This window comes from Meleagris gallopavo, chromosome 27 (assembly GCF_905368555.1).
Source record: "Meleagris gallopavo chromosome 27, MGAL_WU_HG_1.1, whole genome shotgun sequence".
NCBI classification, from domain to species: Eukaryota; Metazoa; Chordata; class Aves; order Galliformes; family Phasianidae; genus Meleagris; species Meleagris gallopavo.
The window spans coordinates 60,934-80,033 of NC_139430.1; the positions used below are offsets into that span (position 1 = coordinate 60,934).

At 65.6% G+C, this 19,100-nt stretch overlaps 4 protein-coding genes across 12 annotated transcripts; all 4 read right to left on the reverse strand.

Annotated features, from left to right (window-relative positions):
- Positions 1–82: 82 nt before the first annotated feature.
- Positions 83–2,482, reverse strand: PMVK (phosphomevalonate kinase). Its single transcript, XM_085209998.1, has 5 exons — positions 2,362–2,482; positions 2,189–2,252; positions 1,110–1,262; positions 910–1,039; positions 83–485 (listed from the first exon to the last, which is right to left on the reverse strand). Exons 1-5 carry the CDS (start codon positions 2,454–2,456, stop codon positions 349–351), a joined length of 579 nt encoding a protein of 192 aa, XP_085066124.1. The 5' UTR covers positions 2,457–2,482; the 3' UTR covers positions 83–348.
- Positions 2,483–2,834: 352 nt separating this feature from the next.
- Positions 2,835–6,785, reverse strand: PBXIP1 (PBX homeobox interacting protein 1). Of its 4 annotated transcripts, none has more exons than XM_085209985.1 (11): positions 6,654–6,785; positions 5,576–5,650; positions 5,396–5,498; positions 5,261–5,313; positions 5,042–5,180; positions 4,683–4,898; positions 4,586–4,609; positions 4,449–4,516; positions 4,250–4,372; positions 3,174–4,159; positions 2,835–3,063 (listed from the first exon to the last, which is right to left on the reverse strand). In XM_085209985.1, the coding sequence occupies exons 2-11, from the start codon at positions 5,633–5,635 to the stop codon at positions 3,006–3,008; spliced, it is 1,830 nt and encodes a 609-aa protein (XP_085066111.1). In that variant the 5' UTR covers positions 5,636–5,650; positions 6,654–6,785; the 3' UTR covers positions 2,835–3,005. The 4 variants fall into 4 exon arrangements, with proteins under 4 accessions (XP_085066111.1, XP_085066107.1, XP_085066109.1 ...); XM_085209981.1 differs by having other exon boundaries at positions 5,255–5,313; positions 6,654–6,784; XM_085209983.1 differs by lacking the exon at positions 6,654–6,785 and adding an exon at positions 6,349–6,516 and having other exon boundaries at positions 5,255–5,313.
- A 56-nt stretch (positions 6,786–6,841) lies between these two features.
- On the reverse strand, positions 6,842–8,643 carry PYGO2 (pygopus family PHD finger 2). Its single transcript, XM_085209988.1, has 3 exons — positions 8,505–8,643; positions 8,372–8,421; positions 6,842–8,279 (listed from the first exon to the last, which is right to left on the reverse strand). The coding sequence occupies exons 1-3, from the start codon at positions 8,626–8,628 to the stop codon at positions 7,200–7,202; spliced, it is 1,254 nt and encodes a 417-aa protein (XP_085066114.1). The 5' UTR covers positions 8,629–8,643; the 3' UTR covers positions 6,842–7,199.
- Positions 8,644–9,177: 534 nt separating this feature from the next.
- On the reverse strand, positions 9,178–18,976 carry SHC1 (SHC adaptor protein 1). 6 transcript variants are annotated; one of them, XM_085209978.1, is made up of 14 exons: positions 18,822–18,976; positions 16,754–16,819; positions 13,131–13,292; positions 12,864–12,934; positions 12,412–12,475; positions 12,133–12,252; positions 11,637–11,690; positions 11,451–11,502; positions 11,140–11,266; positions 10,862–11,030; positions 10,599–10,659; positions 10,327–10,491; positions 9,967–10,229; positions 9,178–9,793 (listed from the first exon to the last, which is right to left on the reverse strand). In XM_085209978.1, exons 2-14 carry the CDS (start codon positions 16,763–16,765, stop codon positions 9,665–9,667), a joined length of 1,449 nt encoding a protein of 482 aa, XP_085066104.1. In that variant the 5' UTR covers positions 16,766–16,819; positions 18,822–18,976; the 3' UTR covers positions 9,178–9,664. The 6 variants fall into 6 exon arrangements, with proteins under 6 accessions (XP_085066104.1, XP_085066103.1, XP_085066105.1 ...); XM_085209977.1 differs by having other exon boundaries at positions 10,327–10,494; XM_085209979.1 differs by lacking the exon at positions 16,754–16,819 and having other exon boundaries at positions 10,327–10,494.
- Positions 18,977–19,100: the final 124 nt, after the last annotated feature.

The following is a 19,100-nucleotide window of genomic DNA, read 5'->3' on the forward strand; positions in this document are numbered from 1 at the left end:
CCTCCCCCTGGTGGAGAGCTCCATGAGAAGGACAGAGCTGACCCCCTCCCCCCCAGCGGGAAGGAGATGCGGACCCCACGCGTTATTCAGCGTCAGAGCTTTATTTGGAGGCACCCCGGGGGGGGGAGGGGGGGCGGACACGGGGCACTGTTCCCATGCTGTGGTTGAGGGTCCCTGAGCAGCAGCAAGCCCCACTCCTGCAGGAAGGCACGTGAAGATGTGTGCCTGCAGATGGAAGTTCTTGGGGGGGGGGGGGTCTCCACCTTCTCTAGCACCATGAGACCCCACAAAGGGTGAAGCCCCCGGGATGGATGAAGTCCCAACACCATTTCCATCCCCATCCCGTGGCTACAGGCGGCTGCGGACGTCCTGCAGCAGTGCCTCCAGCTGTGCACCCAGGGCTGCCCCGTCCCCATCGTTGGTGATCACCCAATCGAAGGTCACCCCCTGGTCCAGGCCGCACTCAGACTCAGCGTCGTCCACCCCTGGGGAGGAGCAGAGCCCCCAGAATTGGGTCAGGATCCCCCATCTTCTGCTTGGTGCTGCGGGGCTTTAAGCAGAAACTGCAGGTCCTGCTGCCAGGGGTGGGTGTGGGGATGGGGGACAGCAATGGGGACAAGGAATGGCAGTGGGAACAGATGGCAGCAGGGGACAGCTATAGGGACAGGGGGTGGCAGATAGGGGATAGCAGAGGGGATGGGAGGGCTATAGGGACAGGGGACTGCAGTGGGGATAGGGGATAGCTATAAGGACAGGGGATGGCTATAGGGACACGGGACAGCTATAGGGATGGGATGGCAGAGGGGATAGGGAATGGCTATAGGGACAGGGGACAGCCATGCCACAGGGCACCATGGTGCCAGCCCTGCCGGTGGCTCCGGCACACAGCAGGAAGCAGCTCTCGCTCACCCGCCACGAAGACCCAACTCCTCCTCTTCCTCGTCTCCTCGGTGGCCGTCACACGCACGGTCAGCACCGCGTCCCCGTAGGCATCCCGGAACCACTCCACATCCGAGAGGCGCCGCGTGTCACTCACCACCTGCACAAACCCCCAGTGTCAGCACCCACCCTGACCTCCCCACGAGCCCCCCATACCCATCCTTGCTCACCCACACCGGCTGTGCTGCACCCCGCACCGCGGTGCGGCAGAAAAATCCGGGATCGGCGCGGCGCTTCTCCTCGCCCCAACGGATCATGTCCTGCCGGTACTGCTCCTTGTAGGCACTGGCATCCAGGAGCCGCTGGAAATCCAGGCCGTGCTCCTGCAGGGAGAGGATTTGAGAGGAGCACAGGCAACGGTTGTGGGGTAGGGAATGGTGTGGGGCACAGTGTGACACAGCTCGGCACGGCACAACATAGCAGAGCATGGGAGATCACGGCACGGCACAGCATGGCACAGAACATAGCAGAGCATGGGAGATCATGGCACAGCATGGCACAGAACATAGCAGAGCGTGGGAGATCACGGCATGGCACAGAACATAGCAGAGCATGGGAGATCACGGCACGGCACAGCATGGCACAGAACATAGCAGAGCATGGGAGATCACGGCATGGCACAGCATGGCACAGAACATAGCAGAGCATGGGAGATCACGGCACAGCATGGCACAGAACATAGCAGAGCATGGGAGATCACGGCATGGCACAGCATGGCACAGAACATAGCAGAGCATGGGAGATCACGGCATGGCACAGCATGGCACAGAACATAGCAGAGCATGGGAGATCACGGCATGGCACAGCATGGCACAGAACATAGCAGAGCATGGGAGATCACGGCATGGCATGGCACAGCACGGGAGATCATGGCAAGGCATAGTACAGCACAACATGGTAGATCATGGCACGGCACGGCACAGCATGGTAGATCGGTGCAGCACAGCTCAACATAGCACAGCACAGTAGATCATGGCATGGTACGACACAGAACATAGCAACGCTTGGTAGATCATGGCATGGTAGATCGTGGCACGGCACAGAGCATGGCACAGCACGGTAGATCATGGCATGGCATGGCACAGCACGGTAGATCATGGCATGACATGGCACAGCACGGTAGATCATGGCATGCCATGGCACAGCAGATCACGGCACAGCACAGCATCGTGGCGTGGCAACGGCGTGGCACGGTGGGTGCAGCAGCCCACAGTCTGACACGGCCCGGCCCCACGTGGCACAGCCGTACCTGCGCGTATCGCTCCTTCAGCGGTCCGGACAGGCGCAGCACGGTGCACACGTCGGGGCCCAACCTACGGACGAGCGATCAGCGGCACGACAAGGTACCGCCCTCCCCCCCCGCCCCCCCACCCAAAATCCCCCCGGTCTCCCGGTACCCACCCAGCCCTCCGCCCCCCATACCGCTTCTGGATCTCCGCCGCCACGAAATCTTTCCCCGATTTCCTTTTGCCGCTCAGCAGCAGCACAGCACGGGGGTCCCCCATCCCCATCCCCATCCCCGCCCCTCCCCGCCCCTCCCCGCCCCAACCCCCGCGCCACCCGGACCCGCCCCGCTCCGGTCCAATGCGCGGGGAGAACCGCCCCGTCCCGCCCCGCTCCCCCCCCCACGTGGGTACGCAGTGGTACGGCCCTGCTCGGGGGGGCGGGGCTAAGCTTGGCTCCGCCCCAACGCCTTGTACCGCCCCCTGCTGTTGGGCGGTTGGCACTGCAAATCCGGGGGTCACCGCCACTCCCACACCCTCACTGCCACCCATTCAACCCAGAGTCCCCCAGCATCCCCTTCCCCAACCGCCAGCATCCCCATTTCCCCCACAGCACCCCCCCAAACCCCCCCCCCCACCAGCCATTTTTCCCCCCGTCCCACCAGGCACAGCTCAGCCCAGCAGTGACTTTATTGCATCTACAGCAGTGCAGCAGCATCACACAGTGCATCAATCGGGGAGAGTGGGGGAGGGGCACACATTGCAGCCCCTAGACCCCCAAAACACAGCCCATGGTGGTGGTGGTGGGGGGGGGAGGGGGTCAGTAGGGACCCCCCCATGGCTCTATCTGCCACCTCCGTGCTGCCTCCAGGATTTGCGGCCACGCTCCTTCCCAACAGAGCTGCAATAGAAAAGGGGCGGTGAGGGGGGGGACGTGGAGGAGGGGGGAGTCCTGGAGTGGGAGGTTCTGGAGGAGGGGGGGTCATTTCTCCTTCCCCCCACCCCCCTCACCCAGCATAGTGCTGCAGCACGAACTCCTCGAAGCCATCGGCCGCCTCCTCATCGCCGCCCTCGCGCCGCGCCACGTCCTCCAGCATCTCCTCCACCTCCTCCACGAAGTCCACGAAGCGCCGCCGGTCGTGGGCGAAGACCCCATCGGCCCCAAAGGCTCCGTCCAACCGCGCCGCCACCCCCCTGAAATGCCCCCCCCAGCCCAACTTCCCCATGAAGCCCTCCAGCAACTGCAAGAACTGCGCCTTCTGCACGGGCTCCAGCGCAGCCCCCAGCGCCTCACGGCCCTCTTTGTGAGCGCAGTCGGTCACCCCTGAGCAGCCCTGGGGGGCTCGGGAATGGCTGAGGGGGGGCAGCTCCCGGGGGCCACGGGACCACTTCCCCCCAGATTTGCCCTCTCTGTGCTCCCTGTGGGGCCGGGGCTCCTTGCCGTGGTGCTCCTTGCCGTGGTGCTCCTTGCCGTGGTGCTCCTTGCCGTGGGCTTTGCCCCGATCGCGGTGGCCGTCCCGCTTGTGCCACCCCCTCTCCTTCTTTTCTGCCTTGAACCCCTTTTTCCAATGCCCAGGGAATGCCTCAGGCCCCTCGGACCCCCCCAGCTCCCGGCGCAGGCGCTCCTCCAGCACCCTCAGCTCCTCTCTGAGCCCCTCCAGCCCCCCCGCACCCTGAGCTCGCTGCAGGGCAGCTGCCAGCTCGTGCTGCACCGACTCCAACAGCCCACGGTGCCGTGCCTCATGCCAGGCTCCCTCCCCACGCACCGCAGCACTGGGACCGTGAGGCTGCTCCTTGTGGGGCTGGGGGTCACTGGGACCCCCCCGGGCCTGCAGGCGTTGCAGTTCAGCGCGTGCAACCCGCAGTGCCTCGGCCTCACGCTGCAGTGCTGCACGGAGCTCGGCGTTCTCCTTGGCCAAACTCTGCTGCTGCACCCCAGCTGCTGCTGCTGCACCTTCGCTTTGTTGCAGCAGCGCCTGCAGCTCCTCCTTGTGGGCCTGGGGGAGGGGTGGGGGGTCAGGGAGGGGTGTGAGGACAAAGGGCAGCTCCGAGTGGTGGCCCCGGGGGGCACAGCGCCGCACACCCACCTGTAGCTCAGCCTGCATCAGGCGGATGTCCTGGTTCTCCTTGGCCAGGCGGTCCAGCAGCACGCTCATGGACTGCATGCTGTGCAAGTCCCCGCTGTCCAGGGGGGGCTTCTGTGGGGAGTCCTGGGAGGAAAGAGAGTGGGATGCGGCCCTCGGGGTGCTGAGGATGCGGCAGCCCTTTTGCAGCCCCACTCCTTACGCTGCCGTTGTCGGGCACAGCTTCCTGCTCCACGTCTGTTGCATCGTGGCTCATCACATCCACAGGACCTGGGGAGGAACCGCACGGTGACATCGAGCACACGGCACCCAGCCCTGCTCACAGCCCTCCCTGCTCACCGTCTGCCGTATCGTAGAAACCACCTGGAGAAGAGAGAAAGAGACAGCAGTGGTGACCTCCACCTGCACCCCCCCGACCCCGGCACCCCCGACTCACCACAGACGATCAGCAGAGCCACGGCCACCAACGCCAGCGCTCCCAGCAGCAGTTTGTTGGCACTGAGCCCTTCCTCGTTGCCTTCATCTTGCATCACACGGCGCGGGATGGGTGTAGGAGGGGGGGTCCCAGCACGGGGCTGATGGACCTGCCGCCGCCTCAGCCCCTCCACGTCGTCATCACTGCTGGTGCAGCTCCCCTCCTCCAGCAGCGGCCCTGGGGAGGGATGAAGAGATGTGGGGAGAGCCCACAGACTGGATCTGCTGCTCGGTGCCCACAGACTGGATCTGCTGCTCGGTGCCCACAGACTGGATCTGCTGCTCGGTGCCCCCCCTCCCCGGACCCCACCCGGTGCTGACCTGCGGTGCAGCCCTCAGCACGTGGTGTGGGCTCAGCGTTGTGCTGTTCCTTCTCCCAGCTCCCCGCGGTGCTGAGCTCTGTAGGGCTGGATGAAGGGAGTTCTGTGCCGCCACTGAGATCCGAGTGTTCCTCTGCACCCTGGGAACACAAGGGTTGGGTTGGGGTCACGCATCCACACCTGCATCCCCGCCCCCACCGCCCCCCTGGCTTACCCCGACCTCAGGGTGCTGCTTTTCACCCAGGGAAGTGGCTCCATCCTCACTGCCATCAGCTGCGGAGGGGCAGAGGCCAGAGGTGAGCAGAGGAACCCAGCCCGGTACCGGGGACCTCAGCACTGCCCCCTCCCCACGTGCCTGTGCCGGCATCCGGGTTGCCTTCCTCCTCCCCTTCCTCTTCGTCCTCATCATCATGGGAGGCTGAATCCCGCTCCGGCCCCACCGTGTCCACAGGCAGCCCCTGGGGATGACACGCGGCCATTGGGACCCCCGACTCCACCCCCCCCATCGCCCCCCACCCCGGCTCCACGCCCTCACCTCAGTGCCCGTCAGCACCCAGCTGTTATCCGAGTCTCGGGAATCCGATTTTTGCGCCATGGCTGCGGGTCCCCCCTGCGAAGAGACGGACATGGACGGACAGATGGACACGGGGACGGACAGACACATAAACAGATAAAACAGACACACGGACGGACCGACCTCACCCCGTCCCCGCTCTGGGTTGATTTGCCTGGCAAAACGAGTTGATGAACTCAGAGCAAAGGGCAACGGGTGGCAGCGCCGCGATCCCCGCACCGGCTGCGTTGGGACCCCCGGGATCCCCTCCCCGATAACAGCGGGTTCAGCCCCGGCCGCACCTTTCCCCTCCCGCTCCGGTACCGGCAACGAGCTGGGATCGGGCACGGGGCGATCGCGGTGCCCGCGGATTCTGCACATTCCCCGCACAGCTGTGAGGCACCGCCCCCGCCCCGACCCTCCCCGCCCCCCCCCCCCGGGGCAGCACGGACCCAGCGGCGCTCAGAGCCCCGCTACCGGGGGGAGAAAAGTCCCCGTGGGGCGAAGGGGGGGACCGGGGCTGGATGCGGTCGGGAGCGCGCTACGGGAAGCGCTCCCCCAGCCCCGTTATCCCCCCCCGTCCGGCCCGCCCCCTCATCCCCCCCCCCCGGTTACCACCGCGGTATTTTTAGCCTTGGTGATGCCGCCCGGCAGGTGCGCGGGGCCCCGCAGGAAGGAAGCGGCGGCACCGACGCTCAGAGCAGCGCTCCGGGGTTGAGGGGGGCACGGAGCCCCTCTTCCTTTCAGTACCGCACCTCCCCAAAACGGCCGAGGGGGGTCTGTGCGTGTATTGGGGGTGGGGGTTCCGGTGAGGGTCCGGCCCGACGGGCGCGCGTCCCGGAGCGCTGCCCCGTGAAATCTCGCGGTCATCGTCGGCGGTGTTCCGGGAAGCGCTCCGGTGCCAATCCCGGGGCCGGGGAGGGACGGAGCGCACCGGGCCGGAGCTCGGTGGGAAGCGGCCGGGATGGGAGCGACGAACCGGGAGCGGGGAAGCTCGGGGCGAAGCGACCCCGACGGGACGGGGCGGAATAGAACGGAACGATGCTGGGGCGGGCGGTACCTGGAGGCGCTCCGAGGCGCAGCCGGACCCGGTCCCGCTCCGCAACTTTCTCCCGGTCCCGGTCACCGCCCTCGGGACGGGGCGCGCACGTGATGAGCGCAGCCAATGGCAGCGACGGCCCGAAGGGGCGGGCAACGGCAGAAGGGGGGCGGAGGGAGCGGAAGGCAGCGGACGCAGACACGGACACGCCGGTTTGAGAGTTTTATAGCGACGATACAAAAGTTTCCATTACCGTTCTGCTAAAATCGGGGAGGGGGGTGGGAGGACGGAAACCGCACCGAGCTCAGGGAGGGGGACGCCGGATCGGAGGGGGGAGGTGGGGGGACAGCGGGCCTGGGCATCGCACAGAGCCCACCCTGGGGGCACGGGGAAGGCTCAGCCACCGTGGAGACCCCCACAGCCCCATCCCGGTGCTGCACAGCCATTGTCCGCAGCGGTGGGGAGCATCACCAGGTGCCATCCTGTGCTCGTGGGTCCGACGGCTACAAAAGGGGGTTTGGTCCTAAAACAGCGCGGGGTTCTGTACAACGTGGGGTCGGTGGGGCATCAGCCATCGTTGGCAGCCACCAGCTGTCCCATGCCCTCACGGACGTACACAGATTGGATCTCCTTGGTCTTCAGGCAGAAGTCACAGGCCCAGACGGCGGAGGCCTCGGTGGTGAGCAGCCCGTAGGCGTTCTCTGTCATGCCCGTGCACTCCCGGTGGAACCATTTCTGGCAGGAGGCCTCGCACAGGATGGCATCCTGGTCGTCGTTCACCTCGTTACGGCAAGCCCCACACGGATACACCAGGCCGGGGGGGGGTTGGTGCCCCGAGCCGGCAGCTGCCTTACTGGGGGGTGGGAGGCTGTTGGCTTCAGGAGTGCCGCCCCCGCGGCCGGCGCTGGCGGGGGCAAAGCTGGGCTGCGCCCCGTTAACGGCAGCCGGGGAGCCTGAGTGCTGCTCTGGGGGGAAGGTGCTGGGTGGGGGGTTCAGGTTTTTGCCCCCCTCCTCTCCGCCAGCGGGGAAGCCGGGGTCTGCCCCGGGGAAAGGGCTGGCGTTGGGGGGGAGGGGAGGTATGTTCTGCCCAGGGCGCTGCATGGGGGACTGTCCAAAGAGGTTGCTGGGCTGGCTGAAGCGCTGCGCCATGGCTGGCCCGCCGGGGGGGTTCAGGGCCGGGCCGGGCCCCATGTCCCCCCTGGGAGGCTGCCCCATGGTGGGGGACATCATGGGCCCGAAGCCCCCGACAGGCCCCTGCATGAGCTGCCCCGTGGGAGGGCTGAAGTTCTGTCCGAGGGGGGGCTGGTTGAAGGGCTGCCCGGGGAAGCTCATCCCCCCGGGCTGGACGTAGCCGGGGTTCTGGGGAGGCATGCCGAAAGCTGGACCCATCTGCCCGGGGGCGAAGGGGGGTGGCTGCCGCCGCATGGGCTGCGGACCCCCTCCGTACCCGGGGGGGACCTGAGGCGCCATTCCCCCGCCCTGCATGCGGAAGCCGCCGAACGGTACGGGGCTGCCCAGGAAAGGGGCGGCCGCAGCCCCCACCTTGGGGGCCCCGAAGTCATCCTCGAAGGGGTTGGAGGCCACCAAATGATCCACCATAGGGGTGGGCGGCGGGGCGAACTCCGACAGGTGGGAGTATGCCGGGCCCTGCGGGGAAACGGCGCCGGTCAGGGCCGCGCTCCCGGTACCGCCCGCGGCGGGGGCGGCCCGGAGCCGGCGGTCCTTTCGCCCGCCCGTACCTGCGTGTTGGATTTCCGCCGCTTCTTCTCGGGGCTTTTCATCTGCAGACCTGCGGGGAGATGCGGGGCCGAGTCAGGTCCGGGGCCTCCGCCGGCCCGGCCCGGCCCGCCCGCTCCCGCCGCCCGCGCTCACCTGCCTTCCCTTGCTTCCGGCCGGGCCCGCCGACGGCAGCGCTGCCCGCGGGGTGCGGGGGCCCCGGCGGGGGCGGCGGGGCCGGGACGCCTCCCTCCAGCTTCTCTCCGTGCGGGGCCGCCATGGCCCTCACAGCCGGCGCGGCGCCATGGCCCCGCCGCGGCTCCTTCGCACGGCGCGCCGGAAGCGGAAGTCGCGCCGGGACCGGAAGTTGCACAGAGACCAATCGCTGCGCGAGGGGCGAGGCGTGGGGCGAACCACGTGCGTGACGTGGGAGGAACCACGAGCAGCGCCCGCGGAGGGGAGGGAAGGAAGGAAGGAAGGAAGCACGGGAAGGGGCTCCGGGGGGTGGAAGGAACGATGTTGACGGCTCGGAGAGGGGCGGAAGGAACCACGTGCGAAGCCCGAAGGGGCGCACGGCCGCCACCCGCCCCCAGCCCCAACACAGCAGCCGCAGCGTAAAGAAATACCAACTTTAATACGAACCGCCGGATCCTTTGGTTATAGCGGGGCCGGGGCGGGGCTGCGCTTTGGCTTCGGGGGGTCGAGGTGCATGCAGTGGGGCCCGGCCAGCTCCGGCAGAGAGGGAGGTGCCCGAGAAGGGGCTTGGCAGGGCCTGGAGGGCACGGGGGAGCCGTCAGCCCTCGCCCCCTGCCCGGCTGCATTGCATATATGTGTGGGACCTGCGGGGTCAAGGCACATTACACATAAAGTGATCGGGTACATTCGGTGCGCGGCCGGCCGGGCCTTGTGCTTGGGGAGCAGAGCGCAGGGCCCAGCCCTGGGTGAGCCCCCCCCGGGGCTGATGCTGCTCACGGGACGAAGCCCAGCCGCCCCCGGTTCCAACCGGGCTGGAGCAGGGCCCGGCCCCGGGCTCGTGCCCCAGCGGTGACACCGTATGGGGCCGGGATTTGGTACGAGCGGAGCAGCTGCGCGAAGGCTGGAGCTGGGAGGAGAGGAGGGGGCTTTGGCACCACCAGCCCCCGGCCCCGCAGGCAGCTCACACCACGCTGCCCGCACCCCAGGGCCGCCAGCTTCGTGTGGTGGTGGGAGGGTGAGGCCCATCCCCAAGGCAGTCCACGCTCAGCCCCGGCTGAGTCCAAGTGCTCCCCAGGGTGGGAAGCAGGGCTGGGGGGGAGCGCACCGAGGCCCCCAGGAGCTCACAGTCTCCTCTCCACCGGCTGCTGCAGGCACATCTCGCTGCCAGCTGAGATGATGGGCAGGTGATTGTCCATATGGTAGCTGATGAGGTGACTGACGCTCTCAAAACGGTGATCTTTTGTCCGGACCTGGAGGGATAGGGAACTCAGAAGGCTGCTGATATCCCCGGGAGTTCCCTCCATGCTCCGCCAGGCCTCCTCCACCCCCTAAGCCAGCCCAGAGGTGTCCCCAAGGTGGGTTGTGGTTCTTATAGCGGTGGGGAGATGTGTGACCCCCAGGCTTTGGGGTTACAGGGACTCACCACTCCTTCGGGGTCAACGAGCAGCAGATGCTTGGGCTGCCCACCCTGCAGGCCGGTCAGCACGTACTGCCCGGGGGTGGTGGTGCTCTCCCTCACCAGGAAATCTCCGTTCACCTTCAGCAGTTTTTCAGCCTCCTTGCGGTTCATCTTCCTGTGATACCACGGCTCCCTCCTCAGCTGCTCCTCCATGGAAGCCACAACCTGGGCAGGCGGAACGGTCACGGGCACAGACTGGGGGGCACGCAGGGCATCTTCAAATGGCTCTGCAGGAGAAGAGGAGGGGGGGGGTCCATCACTCAGCCCACGCATCCAGGACAGACTGCACAGCCTGGGAACGACCACAGCTGCTGTCCCACTCACTCATGTCGAAGAGGTCTCGCTGGGCACTGCCGTTGGCTGTTGCAGGGCTGCCTGCAGCTGCTGCTTGGCGTGTCTTGTCCACGTTCTGCACGTTCACATAAGATGGGTCATCAAACAGGTCCGTGCGGCCGGACGCACCCGCTGCAGGTGGGTATTTCTCTCTTCCTGCTGCAAAGAGAGCTACGGTCAGCAGTGCTCCGGCACCAGTGCTTACTGCTGGAGCACTTTGGGACCAGGAAAGCATACGGGGACAGCCACATCCATCACATTACCTTGAGCGGGACCGTGCTGCTTCCGGGGGTCGAATTCCCCACCAGACGTCTGGCCAACAGGCTGCAGAGAGGCACATGGTCAGCCCAATGGATCTTGCTGCACTCTCAGCCCTCCCCAGTCCCCAGTTTGGGCTGCCAAAGGTGCTGGACAGAAGCGTGGCGTGGATTTTGTGCAGCCCACAGCCCCATGGGGGTCCCTGCATCTCCCCTGGATAGCAGAACCTCCCCAGCAGCTCCCTGCAGAGACGTGCTCAGCGCCTTACCAGCGTGGCCCCCAGGTGATTGGGGGTCTGCGCAGCCCCATCCCGCAGCCGCATGTCCACAACCCCCCCGATAGGAGGCTCCTTGCCAGGGAAGTCGTTGTAGTACTGGTGATCTGGGGCAGGCTCCTCCTCCTCCTCATCCCAGGCTGAGCCATCAAACCCTGCCATCCTGGGAGGGCACAGCACAGCTGCACAGCTGAACAGCTGACAGCAGCCAGGGCTGCGTCCCTTCCCAGCACCAAGAGACCTCGGGCACCCCCATCTCTCCCTTCCCTTACCTGTCGTGGGGTGTCACCAGCTTTGGGGGGTTCTTCAGGTACTGCTTGAAGCGCAGCTCGAAGGCTTGCCCAATTGTGCTGATCACATCCTGGGCCAAGCCCTCAGGGCACTCCAGGATATGGCAGGCTGGGAAGGGAACAGCAAGATGAGAGCAGAGAACCTCAGAGTTTAAACCCTGCACCCCTTGATCCCACCCTGTGCACCCCGGAGATTCCCTGCAGAGGCCCAATTCCCACTCTGCACCACTGTGCTGCACCAAATCTTCCCCAGAATGGGGCTCTTGCAATTCCAGCCTCAGCAGCAGCCTCACCTCTCTGGTTGACGGGATCTTTGGCAACGTAGGCAACATACTCAGCTGTGTCCTGTGGGAGAGGGTGGTGGTGAACCAGGGCTGCTGGCGAGCACAGTGCCTGACTGAGACTTTGGTGAGAAGGCAGGAGAGGCTCTGATCCCCAGCACAGTGTAGGATGTGCAGATGGGGAACCTCTGTACTCACCGGGTCGCCCCCAGAAGCGAAGGAGATGGACTGCATGTGATGGTTGGCAATGATCTGCAAGACAGAAGCACCGTTAGGTGCAGCTCCTCGGTGCCCAGCCTGGCACATTTTCCTAGGGACTGGCCCAGTGTGGAGATTACAAGCTTCAGGAGCCCTGGCTACGAGCCACAGGCAACCAGAAGAAGGGCTGAGACACCAGCAGAGCTACTGAGACCTGGATCAAAACTAAGAGACCTCCAAGGCCGGGGAACTTGGGTCTCGAGGTCTAGAGGGACAGATCCCACAAGGCATTCAGGGTATTGCTCAGATCCCTTTGCCACCAGGAACGGGTGGGGTGGGACATTCTGGACCAGGAGATGAGCGCTCAGCAGGAAACACGGGCACCCACACGTCCCCAAGGAGAATGGGAACAACCCCAGCAGGGCCTGGAGGGGATGCACAGATCCCTGCTCGTTTGAAGTCAGCAATGCAGCCCCCAGCAGCTCCCTGCTCTCACCTGCTTGCAGTCAGAGGCCATGAGGTTGAGGCTGCTGGTGGAGATGGTCAGGGTGATGGGCATGCCGGCGAACTTCAGGTTGCTCTTGCCCAGGATGGAGTTCAGAGAGCGGCCGCAGGGCTGGGGGAAAATGGCAGCACTGAGCAACTCATCTCCACCACCGCTCCAGCTGAGCCACGGGGGCAATCAGATCCCCGAGGCACTGCTGGCTGCATTACGATTCAGCTCTCAAAACACCAAAACGCTCCCACCAGCAGCTCTCCCCAGGTCCAACCTCACCTTCCTCCTCCTCACTGCTCCTTTGGCACCAGGCACAGCCTCACACACCAGGCCAATGGCCTCCCTGCAGGGAGCAAAGCAAGGTGTCAGCTTGGGGGTCCCCGTTGTCCCCTCCTGCACCAGCACAGGGACAAAGCTCTGCTATCATTGCCATGTTTATGGGGCACTGCTGGGTAGAGGACACAGGGACCGGTGCAGAAGGGACAGGGTTAAGCGAGAAACAAAAGGGAAGCCTCGGGCAGTGCAGGCTGACTCCCAGACCCGGCGGCAGGGACGGGGGAAGAGCGAGCTGTTAATATTTGATGCAGCTGCAGGAGTGCTTCCTGCCTGACCAAGCTCATTGACAGGCTCATCGATCTCCAGGCAGCTTCCTCCATGGCTGCAGACAGCCCGGTTCCACCTCCGCACCCACCCCAGCAGCCCCAGGTCCCCAACACAGCCCTGGGGCTCACCTGGTGACCTGGGTCCTGGTGTTGAAATCCAAAGCCCTCATGGACTGAAGGACTTCTACGCAGCCCATGTACTGTGGAGGAGAGCAGGGTCAGCACTGGGCTTGGCTCAGTTTTACTCCCCCACCTCCTCCCCATGCAGCCCACAAGCAGGGAGAGGACAGGTCCCCACAAAGCCCACACTGCGGTGTTCGTCTCCACCCGCAACAAGCACGCCTGGAGCCCCCCCCAGAGCCCACCCCCATCCCTCAGAGATGCCCCAGCACTCACCCTGACGTGGTAGGAGACCCCAGGACCCATGACCTTGTCATCCGGGTGCAGCCAGCCACGCGTGGGCTTATTGACAAAGCTGCCGTGGCGGGTCCATTCATCACCACCCAGCTGGCCGCCTTCCACCCGCGTCCTCTTCGCACAGCTCAGCTTGTTCATATCCTGGGAACAGACAGTGACAGGTCCCACTGAGCTTGGGCTGGCTGTTCCCCCCGGTGCCGGTGTGAGCGTCCCGGTCAGGACGGGCTGCCCCGAGCTCCCGGCATCTTTGAGGCTGCCGGCCGATGAGCCCCGCAGGCTGAGCAGGTTGGCGGGGTTCGAGAGCTTCAGGTTGGCCATTTTGGGGAAGAAGGAGCAGAGGGTGGTGGGGCTGTCCTCCGACTCGGACGAGAGCTCCCCGAGAGGCAGCATGGGGCTGAGGGAGGAGGATGACAGGGAGCCAGGCAGAGACCGCGTGCCCGCGAGGGACTCCACCGGGGATGCCGGGGTCCCCAAGGCTCCCACCGCCTCCTCCAGGGAGGAGACAGACTCGTTCCTCAGGTGGCTGTATTTGCTCTTCTGCAGGAGATCCATCGTGGAGAGAGGCGAGAAGGGCTGGCGCATGCCCACCCCTCACAGCAACCCCACGGAGCGTCTGAGCGCCTACAGCCTCCTGGAATCCTCCCCCGGGCACCGGTCGAGGCCGAGCTCTGTGCCTGGTGCCCACCAGCCCCGCATGGCTCACGAGAACACGCAGCAGGGGCTGCCCAGCTCCACGCCGTCACAGCCGATCGATAGCAACCAGCGTCAGCAATCCGGACAGATGGAGAGCAACCCCTGCTCCGGGTGCGGAGGGGAGGAAGCGAGGCTGTGGTTACACCCTGGGGCCGCACGGAGCAGCCGGCGAGGGGGCTCAGCACGCAGCTGGGAGCTCCTCAGGCCCCACTGCCCCTCGCTGCTCCCGAACCGGACCCACGACGAATCCCATCGTCTTCAGCAGGGGCTCAGCTCAGCTCCCCGTGCCCCACAGACGAGTCCTGAACCGCTGCCCCGCCACCCCTGCCGGCTCGCTCTGGCCCCTGTGCTCGCAAGCGGTTGCCAGCAGCTCAGAGGAAATCAAAAGCATGAATATTTAAAGCCCTGAGACAAGGCAGCCACAGAGCACATCCGAGCCCAGCCCAGCCCTGCTCAGAGCACGGTCCAGGAGCAAACAAGGTCCTTCTGTGGCGGCCGGCGTTACGCGAGCCACGTGCCGGCGGCGGGCAGCTGCTGTTGGCTCTCCGGGATCGCCGGGGGGAGCGACGCCTGAAGCCGGGGGGAACGCGATGCCAGCAAGCCTCGGGATGCAGGGACGTCCAGCTCAGCTCCAGGCTGGCAGAGGAGGAGGAAGACAGCCAGGAGGAGGATACAGGTGGGCGCAGCGAGGGAGAAGCCGGGCTCAGCGCGGGGCTGCGGCACGGAGCCGCTGGGAGCCGCCAATGGCTGCTGCTTCCCGCATCCCGGCTCCTCCCGGAGGGGAGAAGGGGCTGCCGCTGATCGGAAGGGCTGTGCTGACTCACAGGCGGAGGAGCCGGCGCTGCTCCGCTCTGCGGGGATGGGGAGGCAGCGCAGGAGGGGCTCGTAGGGAGGGGTGGGGACCCAGCGAGGATCTGGAGCAGAAAAATCAAGGTCACAGGCGGAGCTAGCGGGAGCTGGGGAAAAGCCAGAGCGTGCCGCCGGCGCCAGGGCAAATCTTACCCACTCCCACAGCTGGGCAAAGCCCCGTTTTCTGGTGGGGGGCACTGGGGCAAGTCTGCCCTCTCCCCCTTCTTCCCCACCTGACGCAAACCAGCATGCCGATGGGGGAGCTCAGAAACCCCCCTCCAGCCTCTCGGGGCTGGAATGAGACGGTCTTTAAGGCTCCTTCCAACCCAAGCTGTTCCACGATTCTTCTGCCCCCCCCGGGGTCTCCGGGCCCCTCTGACCCACGCCGGGCTACGTGGGCCGGGTCACTCCCACAGAACCCTACACCGAGCTGAAAGCAGAGAAAATCCAGCCCGAGGGAAGCGCTCACCCCGCTCAGCCCCAGCACAGGGGTGGAACCTCCCGTCCTGCTTCCCAAACGTTGACACGCAGCCCCAGAGACAGGGAAACGGAGGCAGGGAATAGCCCGGAATAGCTGGGATCCCACACGGTGTGGGGCTCCGGCGCCAGCGGGTCCCACAGCCCATCATCAACCCCCACCTCGGTGCTGCAGGAGCCGTCCCACGAAGCGCTCCGTCCCCCCCGGGGGCCCCGCGGCCGCTCAGTGCCATGACCTTCCCATGGCCTGCAGCAAGATGGCCCTGAAGAAAGGCAGGAAGCCGGGGCCGGGGAGCCAGGAAGCAGGACCCGCCAGCCCTGCTCTGCTGGGCGGCGTTAGGGAGGCTCAAGGCAGCGGTGTTTGCCCCCAAGGACCTGACTGGTTCGCAGATGTGGGGCTGGGGGTCCCACCTGGCACATTACCCACCGCATAAAGGCTGCAGGCCTCTGCAAACTCTCAGCTGCCCGAAGAGAGCTGGGGGGAGCTGGAAAAGGGGCAAAGGGTCTTTTTGACCCAGCCCAGACAGGCAGCAGGGCAGGGAGCAGCAATTCCCGGCACACACAGTGCCCCAAGCTGTGCCTGCTTCTCACAGAGCTCTGTTTCTACAAAACAGAACAACTTGATTTTATCAGAACCTCCGGCATCAGAGGCCGAGGCCAGACAGCACACTCACATCCCCACCAGCATCGGCTGGGAACGAGGCACGTCACCACTCCCAGACCCAACTGCCACAGCCCCAAAGCCCACCCCAGGAATCACAGCCCCCTGCCCAGGGGCCACAGAGCACCGAAGGCAAACCGAGACGTGCGCAGCCCCACGGAATCGGGTCCTGCAGCCCCTGAGCAGCACCCAGCAGCCCTTCCTCTCGCCAGACCGGCTGGCAACACGCTCCCAGCCCTGCAGCAGAGCAGCTCCTCACGACTGGAAGCCAGGGCTCAGCCAGATCCCGCTTATGTGCAGGACAGAGGGACGCTGGGTGCTTCTGGGTGACCTCGTGCACAGCCCAGGGGATGAGGAGCAGAGAGGGGATGCAGCACAGCGACTGAAAGCTGACTGAAAGCTGTGCCCACCGCCCTGCTCTGGAGGATCCTGCGTTTCCCCGGGCTCTGCTCGCAGCCCTGACATCCTCCCAGGAAACACAAAGCAGGAGCTGAGTCAGAGAGCTGGAACACACGAGCGGTTTGGCAAGAAATCACGGCGAGGCGCACGCAGGCACAGGCGCAGGGGCTGCCACACGTACACAGCTTGTCAGCACACAGAGGGCAGGAGACCCCCGCGTCCCAACACGGGGAGATGAAGCCCTTCCCGTGCCCTGTCCTCCTGCAGCACGGCGGGGAGAAAGGCCGAGAGGCAGCCAAGAGCTGGGTTTTCCCCTATACACCACTACAACGTCACACGGCGCCTGTGTGCAACCTCCCTGAACTTCCCAGCAGCCTTCTTGGAATAGGGGCAGGGGAAAAAACCAGCGGAGGAGGCCTGGAATTGAGGCTGGGCCCTGGTGGTGAAGGGGGAGGGGAGGCAGGATCCGCCACCGAAGCCACCTAGCCCTTCCACCGAAGTCCCGAGCGCTGGCCGGCCTTACCACGTACTCCATCGCCGGCGGAGGGCAGGGAACAAACACTCAGCCCCTCTGGTCTGGCAGCCCGACCTGCGGTTCAGGGACAAACAGTGAGTTAGCCAGCCCTGCTGCAGGCAGAGCTGCTTCTCACTGCAGTGAGAACCCTGCTTCTCACTGATCGCAGGCAGATGGGGGGCAGAGAGACCCAGGGAAACCTCCTCAACAGCCCTGTCATGGGAAGGATGGTGCTGGGATGCTCTAGGAGCATGGAGACAAGATGGGGACAAGGTTGGCTCTGCTCAGATCTTGCCTGCAGGCAAATGGTGTTGGCAGCCACCTGTTGGCAGTGCCCTGAAGCAAAAGGACCTCGTTTACTGACTTGAAATAAACACTCGTGTCCATCTCTGCCCTATAGGTGTCAGGACCCAAAAATAGAGGGCACAAAAGGAGAGAGAGAAGAGGTGTTCAGACATGGAGGAGCGCCCCGCTCCTGCCCACACCACCCCCCAGGCTGGCACCTACTGCAAAAGGACACACAAAGTCCCCAGGGAGGTGCCAGGATGTGGCCACAGGAGCGTGTGAAACGGATCCTGGTGTTAGGAAGGAACGGTGGAAAGGGGCCACGGAAGGGCAGACGTGAGCAGAGCCAGGAGGGGCAGGAAGCTCTGGGAGAAGGGCAGCAGTGAAAGGAAAACACAGCGAGCAAAGCAGGAGCACAATGAGAGCCCCTGCCCTCCCCAGCCAGCCCTGCGCCGCTCCCACCCTCACCACGGAGCCGTTCGGGGCCGGGCCAGCCAAGCAGAACAGGACAACAAACACGATTTACTTCCTTGCAGCAATCAAACGTCCTTATCTGGGGCCTGCAAAGCCAGTGCTGGAGCCCAGGCGGGCGCTAATGGGATTAGCCCGGGGGGCAGTGAGATAAGAGGGGCCGTTTGGCAGGCGCAGCCCCGTCCTGGGCAGGGCCAGGCAGCCAGCAGTTGCAGGTCACTCACTGCAGAGGAAGTGCAGAAATGACGAGGCCCTTTGGACTCTGGGGCCGAGGTTAGAGGCAGGGAAAGGAGAACAGCCCTGTGCCAAAAGCCAGCAGGAGGAGAAGGGGCTGGGTTTGAACGGCGACGGTGCACGGCCATAAAACAGCCGGGCTGGAGAGGCACAGGGCAGTGCAGGGCCTCACGGTGAGGCTGCAGCGCCAGCAGGGCCACAACCTGACCTCAGCACGGCCTCCTCAGCACCCCTGACGCCCAAGGGTGCTGCTTTGGGCTCTCCCCATCCTCCAAAAGGCCGTGGTGTGGTTGCAGAGCTGCTTGTTCCTCAATCTTTGTTGTGGCAGCGCCTCATCTGAATCGTGCAGAGCTCCAGAGCGGCCAAAGCACTGAGAAATCTGCCCTTTGCACAGCTTTAATCCCACAGGAAGGAGTGGGGCCACGTTTCCTCAGCCCGTGAGGGACACCCAGTGACCTGGAGATCCGGGAACAGCCCAGGACGGACGGACAAACGGACACAGCAATGCTGCTGGGTGAGGACAAAGGTCTGGAATGGGACACTTCCACCTCAGCCAGTTCTGCCGTGGTCCCTTGTGTCCCTTCAAGGGAGGTCGCACACGAGCACGGCCGGTGCTCTGCTCCAATCGGGATCGGTCCGTCACCATTCTGAGCTCCCCGGTTGCTGCCAGCCCCGGGAACCGGCAGCGGTGACACACCGACAGACGGACCTCACACACCCCCACCATGGCACCGGGAGCTCCGGGACCTCCGAGCAGCACAGAAGCCATCAGCGATTCCCCCACAACCACCGGCAGCGCCCGGCCCCGCCCTGCCCCGGTAGCACCGGGAACGGGCAGCCCGACGCCGCCGCTTCCCCGTTCGGTGACGCCCATCGCCCCAACCGTGCGTGGCAACGAGCGGGGCGGGTTCAGCCCAGCAGCCCCGGAAGCTCCGCAGCACCTCAAAGCCCGGCCCGCCCCGCCGAGCCCGGGGCCTACGGAACCACCGGCAGCCGCTCAAGGCCCGGGCCGCTCCCGCAGGCCGTGCAGGCCGCACCGCAGCACCGCACGAGGCCCAACCCGTCCTACGACGACCCGCACGCTCACCGGGGCACCATGGGTCTACGCGCCGGTCTCCTCCGGTCCCGGCGGCCGCAGCGCCCCGCACCGAGCGCCCTCCCCCCGCCACGCCGCCACTCACTTCCGGCCCACGCCCCTCCACCGCGGCCTCACCGCGCCCCCGTCACGTGACGCGCGAACCGGCGGGCCACCGGAAGGCGGCGCCCGACCCTGAGCGGAAAGGGCGTATGCGCTCGACCGTCGACCAATCGGCTTCCGAATCGCTCGTCCCGCCTTCGCGGAGCGGACCAATGAGCGCGCGGGGCG